Consider the following 13,298-nt stretch of genomic DNA (forward strand, 5'->3'; position numbering starts at 1 on the left):
ATGTGTAATGTGTTAAAGTGAAGGGACTCTTACTGTTAAAAATGTCATTTAAAAAAAATCCCATTGAAAAACCTATTAACCAGGATCTTTGGTTTTTCCAGTAAGCTAATGCTCCATTTGTCTCCTGATACTGCCGTGAATGTGATGGGCAATTATCCAGTCGCACGTTATTTGGCGGAGCTGGAGGAGAGCATAAGCGGCGAGGAGCCAGAGATCTTCCCAGGAATGTGTTCAGGCTTTTGTACAGCCAAGAGCCTGGATCCCGTGCTGGGCCTGTGTGAGCTGGCCCCTTGTCCCTGTGCTAATCATGAGAGGCAATGTCAGTACAATAAAGTGTAGATCATTTACAGTAACATCACATGCTGGTGTCGTAAAGCTTTGAATGAGGACAGAAGTAAGACATGAAGGAGGGGGACAAGAGAAGGTGTTTCATGGGAATTGTTTCAAATGTCGAAGTCATTTGGTTTCCAAAGTCATCATTTCTTTTCTTCTTTCTGAGTACATTTGACACCTGAAATTCTCATTTCTTCATTTACTATCTCTCTCCCCCCCCCCCAGCTGAATGACTTGTACTCTAGAATCTCCCCTACCTACATGTGCAGGTTTTTTCCTTTCATTTCCTTTTGTTATTATGTACATTTGGAAACATGGCAAAATAAACAGGGAAGAAGTCTCCACGTTCTGGGTTTCATCTCTTCATTACAATAAGGGGAGGAGAGAGGGGGCAAAGTGGAACGAAAAGCAGTAAAAACCTGTATGCTTTTGCTTTGAAAAAGCAAGGTGTATCTTCTGGGGGAAGTAGTTTGCTACTGGAAGATCTATCAGATGGGAACCTGTGGACAGTGGTAATTTTCATATGCAGCATTGCTATTCTGCCTGCTGCTTCATTCCCCTTTTTTCCCCAGCCCCAGACTGTGGATTTCACTGTTTTTCTGAATACAAATGACTGAAATAAATAGCTCTGCAGACTGAGAGATGAGAATGGTTGGTGCAAATTAACTCCAAGAGTATAGAGAGAGTATAATGCTCATCTGTTAGGTGAGCTCAGGGTCAGTTCTGTGATAAACCAGGCTTAATATTGGCATTAAAGCTCATTAGCACCTAGAGTCTGCCCTTGCCCTCTATCCTGCTGCTGCGTTTGACTTCTTGGCGCTCCTCTAATGAGTGTCCCTGCAGCTGAAGAGTGTGACCAACCTTGAGTGCTTCAGATGGAGCGCGACCTTTGGATCCTGCCCCACGCTGCTGTCATGTTAAAGACACTGAGATCTCATTATTGCCGCAGGCAATGTGTCGGTTCCAGCTCCTGCGAGGCAGGTGGAGTGTCAGAGCAGCACCAGTGACAATGTGTTGTGACAATCCCTCTTATTGTTGTTGTACAGCAGCACAGCTGGATGGGGTGGCTTAAAACGGAGGAGTCAGGGTGGGAAAGGGGACAAAATCAAGCAGGAACTGTCTCAGTTGTTCCTAGCTCTTCTTAATTGAGCTATGTTCATTATGATCCTTGAATTAACCCAATTTCTTTCAATTGGAAGGAGACAGGATGGCTCAAATGGGGGATTATTCCCTCGCATCCATCATTGCAGTGGGCTGCAATAGGGTAACCCACTCCTTTATTTGTGCTTGCACAAGGTCCTAGGAGAAGCCTTTGATGATGCAAATAACAGCTTTCTCTGTTACAGTGTATAGTTTTCATCAATATTAAAAGACAGGGACCTTCTTCTGAAGGAGTGATCCTGTTTCCTTTTCCTCTCAATCCTGCTTTTGATTCAGGAGCCTTTGATTCATGTACCTTCATGGTTGCACTGTGCCTTCCCCTCTGCCCAAGCAAGAAGAGGGACTGCTACTAAGACAGTTGAAGTAGATGAATTTTACCTTCACTTTAGGTGAACGCTGTCTTGGATGTACATATTTACTGTGGTCAATTTCTATTTTACAAACTCTTAAGCTACAGATGCTTTTCTGATGCTTTTTCTGGGCTTGCATGATTGTGGCAGAGTCTGAACCTACTTTTTTTTCATCCTGCTGGTTTTTATTCATGAAGCTCTGAACTTCTAATATTAGAACTTAAAAACTAACAAGAGAGGAAAGTGAAACTTCCTGTTTTGTGTAACCCCTGTCACTAAGGCCATAGCTTGGTTTCTGCATGTCTGGTCCACGGTTCTCAAGTGGATTGTGTGGTTGGTACCATTTCATGAATCAGAATGGTTTGGGTTGGAAGGGACCTTAAAGCTCATCCAGCTCCAACCCCTGCCACGGGCAAGGACACCTTCCACTAGAGTAGCTTGCTCCAAGCCCCTGTGTCCAACCTGGCCTTGAACACTGCCAGGGATGGGGCAGCCACAGCTTCTCTGGGCACCCTGTGCCAGCGCCTCAGCACCCTCACAGGGAAGAGCTTCTGCCTAAGAGCTCAGCGCAATCTCCCCTCTATCAGTTTAAAGCCGTTCCCCCTTGTTCTGTCCCTGTGTGACTCGAGCAAAACACTGTATGATTTCCTGTGGCTAGTTACCCCACAACCACAGTCTAGCTCATATGCGCTATGAACGTGTGCCAGGTCTGTTTGATCTGTTAAGATAAGCCCCTAAAGATCTTTTTACTGCTGGGAGAGAAAGTTCAGCGTCCTGCATGGTGCCCTTCACTGGTATTGATAGCTTGCAGCGTGCTTTGTAGACAGCAAGAGATTTCTGGTCATTAACTGCGTGGCTCATGCAGTACTAGAAATGCTTACACCCTCTCCACTGCACCTTTCTTCCAGGCAGTATTGCTGCGGTGTTGCAGTGGGGAATGTCCTTATCTCTTGCCCTGAAGGGAACGGGTGGCAAGGCAAGGTTGTTTGCGTCATCACCTGAAGGAGCTGAGTTGTGCAGCAGCCGCTGTGGACTACTGAGGTGTGTTACTCCTTCTGTGCGTAAGGGTGCAATTGTTCCTTTGGATGCTCTGAAGAGGCCATTTGAAACTGGCAGCCTTCTGGAGGCTCAGAGCAAGAGTCCTTGTTTGCATCTGTGCTCTAAATAGAGTTTGCCCCGGAGTGTTTACCAACAGGGACCAAACAGAGGAGATGGAAAACAGCTGGAAGTGGGAGGTGAGATATGAAGAGGCTGAGGTGAAGCCTGTGCTGCAACTAAGACTGAGCCCTGATAGTTTTGGTGCTGTGGTTCAGAGCCATCCCTCTTCTTGGGATGAGGCGGAGTGGTAGAGCCAAGAGAAGAACATCGTTCTTTTTATCCCTTTACTACTTTTGCCAGGCTGTGCAAGTGCAGCTCACTGGCAGGGGATTTACCAGATGCAGGGGTAAAAGGAGGCAAGGAGGATGCTCCTCTGCATTTAAGTTCTCACTAACAATTTCTTCTACACAAGGTATGGTTTCCATGTTTATTTAAGCGGAGCGTTGTTACTTTCAGCTGTTCACTTCCCTTTTGTTCGCTCTTTGTGTGGACCTTCCTGGCCAGCTTTCCAAGGTGATTTTTAATCTTAAGTAACGTGCCAGCTAGTGGTAACTGACACAGAATCAGCAACGCTGCATGTGTTAACCTTGGGAACAGTGTGAATGATGTCAGCGCAGTGGCCTTCACCTTCCCAGCAGATAAAGAATGGGTTTGTGTTTCCCGTGCTTTTCCCGACTCTTTCTGCATTATAGAAGCTTAGAGAGAAACATGTATTAGTTTATCCATGCCATGGAGATAGCTGCTTGAGACTGCAGAAGATATTGTTGGTTTTCTGTGGGGGTTGGAGTCTTTCCATTGTGGCTGTTTGAGGAGCATTCCTGCAGCATCAGCCGTTTGCTGGCTAAAGTCAATGGTGAAGAACTTTGAGTTTAAACTTCTATAGTGGAGTAGAAGCTGGTTGAGACTTAACCATAAGGCCAGAACCCCAACTGGTCTTTCTCAGCAGACTCTATTAACATCATCCTTGGGGGTTGGGAAAGGGATAGACAGGCATTTTCCTGGTTTTCAGCTGAGCTTTAGGCTTTCTGTTTGTTCTCCCTTTTCTTTGGAAGCTGTAAGGGATAATGTGCAAGAAACCCCAAGATATGTTGCATTAAACTTTTGTTTCCATTAAAGGCATTATCAGTTTTAAGGATAGCCTTTTCAATAGCAGTGTTGTTTTCCAGAGGGGAAAGTGTAATAGAAAGGACTAGGTATTAGAGCAGATTTAATGTTGCTCAGAGCTTTCCCTGCTGAATACTTTCCCTTAAATGAAGATCATGTATTTAAAACTGCCCATCTAAATTAAGTCCTACTGCACAGATGGCCCTTAAGACGAGGGTTGTGTTTATCCAAAGCTGTGACTGGAGTGATGGGTGTGATTGAAAGCTGCTGCAAGGGACAGTGTCAATGATATTCTTAACTGATGAGCAGAAAGCCCCACTAATTTGTAAGGTTTAGACTCCAGGGGACCCCTTGTCTGCTGTGAAGCTGTAACAAGCATCTCTAATCTCTTTTCCCATGGATGTTGAGATTGCATTTAAGTATTATTACAAGATTAAGTAAATTGTGTGCCCAGGGAGTTTGGTACAGTGGGCTGGTGTATCTTCAATGCTGTATCTCACCGGCAGAGCCTACAACCTGATCCGTGTTACTGCATCCAAGGAAATGCTGCTGGAGGAGCCACGGAGCACAGAGAGGATCTGGATTAGGAAGAGGTCACAGGTTGCAGCCCATAACACTTGCTCGTGGGGATGTGAGCTGACAGTGATGTTAGTTAGCTGTGATGGATGTGCTGGCTGTTAAAGTTTCCCTGGGATGAGTTTCTTGGAGAAAGTGGTGTTTCCCAGCATGTGCTGCTGAGTATTTCCCCTTGTGAGATGCCTCTTGATGTGTCACCCTGGCTCTGGATCACTGAGCTGCCTATAGAGACCTTTCTCAGTAGTAAGTCCAAAGCAAACCCTCAAGCCCAGACAGCCCAAGGTGGGTATCTTCATTCTCAATCAGAATGGGACACAAGAAGCATTTAAACTGCTCTGCTTACCAGGACAGAGTTCAGAATCTGCACAGACAAAGCCAGATTAAAGCAGGAGCCATCAAGATAGGAGTCAGAGGGCTGGTGTGTCCCTCCTCCCTTGCTTCTTGTTTGTTCTCAGGGGTGGAGTTCCATAACTTTACTGCTGAATTGAAGGGTATTTAGCAATATTTGACAATGTTGGCTTGGTCAGAATAGAATGTATGAGACTTTGTGTCATATTCTGACTCAAAATGCGTTGTTCAAGGTTGGAGTGGATGTTGGAATATACGCTGTCAGTGTGGTGATTTGTAAAGCCATAAAGTGGAACTGCAAGCTCTGTGAAAACACATCCAGCTTGGTAAGAAATGAAACTTTCAGATTTACAGATGGAAAGTAATAATGATAATGCATAGCAGAGTCCCTATTACAAGGCACATGGCATAGGGCTGTGGTTTAACCTCAGCTGGCAACTAAGTACCACATAGCTGCCCACTCACATCCACCCTTTCCAGTAGGATGGGAAGAGAATAGGAAAAAGATAAAATCCATGGGTTGAGATGATAACAGTTGAAATAAAATAAAATATAGTAGTAATAATAATATAACAGTTGTAATGAAAAGGGAGACAATAAAAAGAGAGAGGAAAAGTAAACCCCAATAAACACAAGTGATGCACGGCACAATTGCTCACCACCCACTGACAGATGCCCAGCCAGTCCCTGAGCAGCAAGTGGTGGATGCCAGCAAACTCCCTCCTCTTTGTATACTGGGCATGACGTGCTATGGTATAGAATATCCCTTTGGATAGTTCAGGTCAGCTCTGCTCCCTCCCAGTTCCTTGTGCCCGTTCTCACTAGCAGAGCATGTCAGACCGAGAAGTCCTTGACTTAGAGTAAGCACTACTGAGCAGTAACTAAACCATCTGTGTGTTATCAGTGTTGTTCTCGTACTAAATCCAAACCACAGCACTGCACCAGCTACTACTAAGAACATTAACTCTATCCCAGCTGAAACCAGGACACAGCAGCATTAGTCCACTGTGGTCCAGTCTTAGGAAGAGCAAGTAATTTGTGTGGAATTACACTGCTTAAATGTTTTAGGTACTCTGTGTTCTAAGAGGAGCCCCTCTTCTTGTATTCAAGGATGGGAAGAGTCTGCTCTGTGAAAACATCAGTTCTTTGAAAAGGAAACTTTTACAGAAGCAGGTCTGTTCTAGGAAACCTTGTTTATCTGGTCCAGGATGGAACTGGACCTTGGAAAACATCTCCAACACAGCCAGCAGTCAGGTCTGTCGTCTTGGGCATGGGTTTCTCCTTCACCTCACGTCCCCGTTTGCCGTTTGCCATGAAAGCAGTAGGCTCCTGATGTTCATCGAGTGGGTGCTGCTTCTTGTACTTCCACGTAATTTTGGAAAGGTTCCACTTTTATTCTCAGGGATAATTCAACTGAATCTCAAACTCTTGCGTGTTTTCTTAGGACAGGATCTTTGGTTTCTGGCCAGCTCTATTTATACATTCAGAAATGCAAGTCCTTTGCCTTGTTTAAATAAAAGTTAATGAAAACCTTCAAATGGCTTGGCAGCTATGCAGTCTGTGTCTTGGATACAATAGTCAGCTTGTGCTCAGCCTGAAGTTAATGGACATCTGGGACAGTTTCTAGGTTGCTGTCAGACAGAAAGCCATTTCTGGACATTTTGCTCTTCTAGGAAAGGTTTAAATTAAAAGCGCTTTCCCTCTGCCCCCCTTTTTTCCTTAAACAGAATCTTAGTTTTATTCTGTGCCCAGTTATTGCTGTTCTCCCTCAGCTTTTCTTTTCCAGGATATTTTTCCAGCAAGCGAAAGGAGCACAATTGCAAACTGCTCAAGACATTGCTAAACCACATGTAATTTAAAGAGGAAATTAGTATTTTGTTGAATAAATGGTAGCAGATAAGCTCCTGCTTTGGAACTAAAGAGCTCTTCAGCTCCAAGCTTCTGGAGGGCATCTCCTGCCCCTGGCAGTGGAGCTGCTAGGGGAACTTATCACATTAGAGATGCTGAAATGATTTGATGATGAGCCAAAAATGGGTGCTGTTTAACCATCATCTGCCTTTCTGGTGCCAGAGACCTGCTCACTGGAGGAAAACCCAGGGATATTTGAATGGGAGGTTGGAGTTCCGCTTGGTTTTGATCTCGTGTTTGAATTGCTGTGTAATTGCCCTTGTGTTGTTGATTTGTGGCTGAAGTTTCTCCTAGGTCTGGACAAACCCGTTTAGGTAAATGGGGATGTTGTTTTTCCCCTAGTCCCAGCTGGGTGCTTGTGTGCCTCCAAATGAGCCATCTCTCACTGGAGAGGCACTAACTGCATTGAAGGGCACAGTTCAGATGCACAGCTCATGGGTTTGTGCCAACCTTCACCACTGCCAGAGGTTTGCTTTGTGCCAAAGCTGAAGTACTGAGTGACAAACTTGTCACAGTTGAACCAGCCCATCCTGCAGCCTGCCAAGGCTTTGTAGTTTCATTACACTTACGAGCAATTCAGTGTGTATGTGGACTGATGCAGTGATGACTGATGATCTTCTGTCAGATCATCGCCAAAACTGAAAGATTGTGGCTCTTCAGTTCTCCTAAAATCAACAATTGCTTGTAGCATCTGGGCTCTTTTGTACTGGTAAACAGAAGCAGGACTGGGAATGCTTCAGAAGAATCCGTATTCAGACTTAGTCATTCATTTATAAGAGGTGGCTTAGCTTAACTGAAACATACTTCTTGTGAGAGCTCATACCCCAAAATAATTAGGTACAAGTAAATGATTCTAGTGCAGAGATAAGGCATACCTGAACCAGAGATAATGTTAGTTTTATCAGCTGTGTGTTACTGATAGTACAACAGAGTTATTTTACATTTCCCACAAGTAAGTATTTATCTACCCCATTTAAGATGACACATCAGATGGGGAAATGCAAGTTGTGAATTTCCAGGAGGTTTGATTAAAACAGAGCTCCCCTTAACTGTGCTGAAATGCCTATTTTAGTTTGCACTTGTGTAACTGTGTGCTTGCATGTGGTGCATTCAAATCTCCTTAGGTACAAGTTGCATGTGTGAATTGTGGTGTCCAGGGTCACATATGGAAAGCATTGCTTGCAGTGTTTGCAAGAAAACCCATACTCCTACCTGCAAGTACAATACGTTCCTTTTAACCTTGTTTAGAATAGGGGAGTAATTCTATTTGGAGACATATGAATAAGGACAGCATTTTAGACATCAGTGGAGGGGTTTTTCCCAGGGCAGTGTATGGTTGTTCTCAATCTGATCATTTTCTCCAGTACTGGACATTCTTGCTGGATGAGTTCTCAGGTTGAGGATTTTGCCTCAAGAGCTTTGTTTAGCAGTTGCACTCCGGGCTGGGAATGCCTGAGAAACATCATGGTAGCACCTTGAACTCAGCCTCAGTAAAGCCAGAAACACAAGGAGTTTATCTGCTACAAAATGTACATCCAACTCAGGTACAGGAGGGCAGAAGTTAGGCTTTGCCCACTATTTGTAACTGTGTTTAGCCCTTTTGCTATAGCAGAATAACCACAAGTGGATGGGATAGATATTTTGGGGGGAAACTTTTACTATACTACTCTAACTCTTCTGTTTTATGGCCACATGTTAATACCTGAACCTGGATACAATTCTTCAAGCAGATGTTCCAGTTGGCAATGCTTCTGCCTCTCTGTTAATAAACTTCTCCTGTCTTTCTTCCAGGATTCCAATCTTTCGGTACACACTGATAATCCAGACCTGACACCGTGTTTCCAGAATACCATCCTAGCATGGATCCCCAGCATTTATCTGTGGAGTGCACTGCCCTTTTATCTCCTCTACCTAAAGCACAACAAAAGAGGCTACATTGTGCTTTCCGTGTTGAGCAGGTTCAAGACGGTAAGATCTCTTTGCGATGCTCCATGAGTAATGTGCAATTAGGGCTCAGTATCCAGGCAAGCGCTGAAGTAAGGTTTAAACAAAATTTCATCTTACTTATGGGGGAACCAAAGAACTTTTTACAGGAAACAACAGTGTAGATACAGATTTCTGAGGAAGGATACCAAAGAAGAGCTGAACTGTAAGGAAATCCATCCTGCGAGCACCCCTTTCTGAGTGTTCGCTCTTTGCTGAGCCAAAACTATACTGCTTTACCTTTACTTAAGCTTTAAACCACTGAAAGCTGCAAAACAAAGACCTTTAGTTAGGTCTGGTGAGACTTTTATCATGAAAAGTGAGCACAAGAAGGTATTTTTTCAATTCAGTTTCAATTCCTCTACCCACCCAATAGATGTGTGATTTCATCTGCATCTTGTGCGTAAGAGGTGGCTGGTGTCAGCGTCACCTCTGGTTTATAAATGGCTAGGTCTAAGGAAAGCAAGCAAGTCACTTTCCATAGGCCATGAGAGATCTGGGTTATTCCTGGAGAAAAATTCCAGGCTTGTGCTTCAGGGCATGTCTGCCTTTAATCTGGATGCTGCGTGTGTTTCCAATCAAAACCGAATGGTATGGAACAAGAAGCAGGTAAATACATTAATCTTTCTCCTGGTTGCGTTTGCAAATCCCTTGGAAGACAGTTGGGATGAGATCCTTGGTTTGAGTGCAGTGGGATAGTTCCATCAGCCTGACAGCAGCAGATCAACGCAGCAGTGCTGTTGCGTTTAAACAGCTTTGATTTGCTGGGCATCTGTGAATCATAAGGGTTTTGCTTGCTCTCTGAGTGCCCCTGGAGAGGAGTTTACCAAATGCTGTGTCTGCTTGACTGCTTTCAGCTGTTTGGAGTCCTGCTGTGGTGCGTGAGCTGGGCAGATCTCTTCTACTCCTTCCACGAGCTCCTGCAAAACAGAACGCCTCCACCAGTCTATTTTGTAACCCCATTGATCGTTGGCATCACCGTGGTTCGTAGCTGTTTCTGTTTATTGCGTTCAATAAAGATAACTCTTTCTTAGGCAGATGAAGGAGGAAAAGGGATCCTTTGCATTCATTGCCTTACACTGTATTCTTTTAACTGGATTGTTAGTGGTTGTATTACTGAAGCAAATTTTGCTTACCAAAAAGACCACATTTATATATATATATCTCTCATGTAGATTCAGCTGTGTAAATTAAAGTCTTTATAATAGATTGTTCTTCCTCACATCTTGCATCTCATCTCCAGGCTTGTGATCCAGGTGTGGAGAGAATTTAGATATGGCTTTGCCTAAACAGGGAGATGTGACAGAGCGTGGCTTGTGCATTGTTCAGTGTTGTATTGGGCTTCGCAAAACTGGCTCTCTTGTCTGGTGGTTGCTCCTCCATTGCACAGAAGCCAAATTGGCTTTGCCTAGGATGACAAGCAGTGGCTGTTGCATGCAAAATAAAGCGGTGAAATTTTCCCATTAAGTTTTTAATTATTTTGGTTAGATTTTTTTAAAGCTGATTTTCTGGACAAGCCAGGCTTGTCCATCTGCACTGGAGAAAGGACAACACCACATTTGTTTAAAGCATTTATAGCTAATATTTAATTGTGTGTACCCTGAGGTGCAACGTCTGGCTTAGAAACTGAATTCTGGAGATGAGGCTCTGAAAAGAGTAAAACCAAATTATTTTGGGAAGTTATTCATTGCTTTCTTTAGAGGAGGTTTTACCATTGAATTGTGAAAGTTATTATGGCACCTTATTTCATAGGGATCCCATTGTTGATGATGAGCGAAATAGCTGCCAACTGAGAGTGTGAATAGGGGGAGCAGTGGGATGGGGTTATGTTCACGTGTCCCTGTATTTACTTTTGCAGCTGTTAGCAACGTTGCTTATTCAATATGAAAGGCTGAGAGGAGTTCAGTCCTCTGGAGTGCTCATTATCTTCTGGTTTTTGTCTGTGCTCTGTGCCGTGGGGCCTTTCCGGTCTAAGATCATGACTACAGCAGCGCAGGTAAGGCTCCATCCTTGTTAGCACTTGGAGAGCAGGAAATGTAGCATTAAGATCTTAGTGAAGGGAGTGATTCACCCAGTTTGGAGTCAGATCAGAGCCCAACTTTTGTGAGAGAGAAAGAGGTGTTTGGTTCCGTTGCCTTGACTCAGACTTGGGGAACTGGAAGGGAGCTGGGGTTTCTCATGCAATGTCGAAAAGCAGATTTTTCTTAGCCCAAGGCTATACTGGAAACCTGATAGACATGTGAGGGCTGTGCCAACACTGCACGTATATTAGAACAGACTCTTTTTTCTTTTCCTTTTTCCCCTTTTCCCTTTTGTAGCCCCCTTTCCCTGCCATACTTAAGTAGGGGTGGGTAGTAATTGGAGATGACACGTTTTCATGTGTAATGTTCCCTTTTTGCTTAGGCAGCTTGGCCACATTATACAGCTCCATAGGCTTTCTGTTGTCAGTTCCTGATGTGCTGAGGACAGCATTTTGGCTCCAACTGTGGCTGTAAATAGAGAACAGAAAGTTGGAAGGAGAGGAAAGAAACCTGGGCTGTTATGATTCCTGTTTGAAAACATAGCAGGTTCTCCCACAGTAAGAAAGTTGTTCTGTTTTTCACAGGACCAAATTACTCTTAAGTAGGGCAAAGCAGATTGTTTCACTGATTAGATCATCAAAGGCTGGGAGTGGAAAAAGAGTATTTGAAAGACATTAAGGTGATTGCTTCTCCTCAGTGAAATCGGTGTAGATTCTGTTTGGTGATTTCTGGGGGTTTTTATACTCACTTTTTGGTAGCAATTAGGAGCATCATTCTTTTAGCAAGGATTTTGCTATACCAGGCTGTTGTAAACATCCCAGCAGAGGCTGAATTAAACCTTAAATGACAGCTTGTGCAGAGCTTCTTCAGGAAATAGCTGCAATCCTGGTGAGACCCTTTCAAACACCACTTAAAGTCAATTCTAAAGCTGTTGTGGTGAATAAGTATAAATATTAGACTATCCGTGTTTGAATCCTTAATTAGGGTAAAATTATGGATGCAGAGCCTTAGAACAGTATGTCCTTAGGATAGGTAATGTTTCTCCTGTTCTTGAAACCGCAAGGACCAAATATTCTTCTCTTGCACTTAAACCTTATAAGTGAACAAGGGGAGCATTCACAGCTACGTTAGGGTATGAAAGAGCTATGTAAGAGCCATACCCTTGCAGCAAGAAGTTTTAAGTCAACCACAGACTTATATGAGTAGGAAAGGAAGTATCTTTAGTGCAGTTAGAACTGTTACTATGCAATACAGTGGGGTTTTGCAGCTTCTTCTGAAAGTATTTAACACTGCTTGTCAGTGACAAGGTACTAAAGTAAATGGATGTTCTCTGATCTGGGTTGACAGTTCCTAAGCATAAGACGTGATCTTGCTAGAGCCCCTGGAGGTAATTTAAAAGGATGTCATGCAGCCCTGATCCCAGAGGGTGTCTGCATGCAGTGAAGATGTGGAAGCACTTTGAACTTGACATAATTTAATGAAAAGCTTGGAGATAAGCATGTTCTTAGGCACTTTACACAGTGCGTGCATATTTTTGTACGATAATTCTTGCTAGCAACGACTTTGCAATGTTCAGCTGTAGAGGCAGAAATGAATTGCCAAAAGAAGCTGTGAAAAAGTGTCGCAGAAAGACTTGGAGTGTGTATATGTGTGTGTGTGTGCTGGGGGGGGGGGGGTGGGAAGTGCAATAAAAACAATCATTTACTGTGTTTGTGCTCCCCTCTAGGGCCAAGTAAATGAAAGGTTCAGGTTTACAACATTTTACATCTACTTTGCTTTGATAATCATGGAGTTGATCCTTTCATGTTTTAAAGAAAAGCCTCCATTTTTTTCCCCTGTTAACACAGATCCTGTAAGTATTTTTACCTTGCTTTCTTTGCATTTGACAGATTAGATCATGGCTTGAGAGTTCCACTGAGAATTCTTGCCATTGAAAACAGCTTTGGGTTGTCACTGAGATTGCAGTAGCTAGTGACCCCCTTACAGAACACTGGGTATGGAGAGCAGTATTGGGGTTTGAAGCCTTTTTCCATTATATGTGCCATCATTAGTGACTAATGCTGTTTAGTGAAAGCATCTCTCCTACTTGCTGCTTTGCAGCACTTTGGATTACATTTATGAGCATTGAGGTGCAATAGGAATTATTTCAAGAGTTGTTTTTGTGGAGATGCTGGTCTGCTTGCTTAACATTCATTTAGAGTTAGCTAAAGTCTCTAAGGGTTGTCTTAATAAATGAGTTGTATATATATTGAGAATAGACATGGAAAAACATTAATAACAGAAGAGATTAGCGGTGTCACAGGTTAAATTTCTTTGCCAATTCATAAAATGGTGTCTGTGATTGGATTTGTGTTTGAACTGAGCTGAGAGAGAAGCTGAGTTTGTTTCTTAAACTGAACATTTCAGAAACTATAGA

The 13,298-nt window shown here is 43.4% G+C and overlaps 1 protein-coding gene across 2 annotated transcripts in view; it reads left to right on the forward strand.

Moving 5' to 3' along the window:
* Positions 1-13,298, forward strand: part of ABCC3 (ATP binding cassette subfamily C member 3) — a 50,133-nt gene that overhangs the window by 6,365 nt on the left and 30,470 nt on the right. For both annotated transcript variants that reach the window (XM_057418367.1, XM_057418369.1), the window contains exons 2-5: positions 8,670-8,846; positions 9,719-9,844; positions 10,720-10,857; positions 12,609-12,734. In XM_057418367.1, coding sequence (XP_057274350.1) covers positions 8,670-8,846; positions 9,719-9,844; positions 10,720-10,857; positions 12,609-12,734 — 567 coding nt within the window. The remainder of the gene's footprint in view (positions 1-8,669; positions 8,847-9,718; positions 9,845-10,719; positions 10,858-12,608; positions 12,735-13,298) is intronic.

This window comes from Pezoporus wallicus, unplaced genomic scaffold, assembly GCF_028554395.1.
Source record: "Pezoporus wallicus isolate ANWC-B61680 ecotype Strahan unplaced genomic scaffold, APGP_CSIRO_Pwel_v1 contig_3710, whole genome shotgun sequence".
In the NCBI taxonomy this organism is placed as follows: domain Eukaryota; kingdom Metazoa; phylum Chordata; class Aves; order Psittaciformes; family Psittacidae; genus Pezoporus; species Pezoporus wallicus.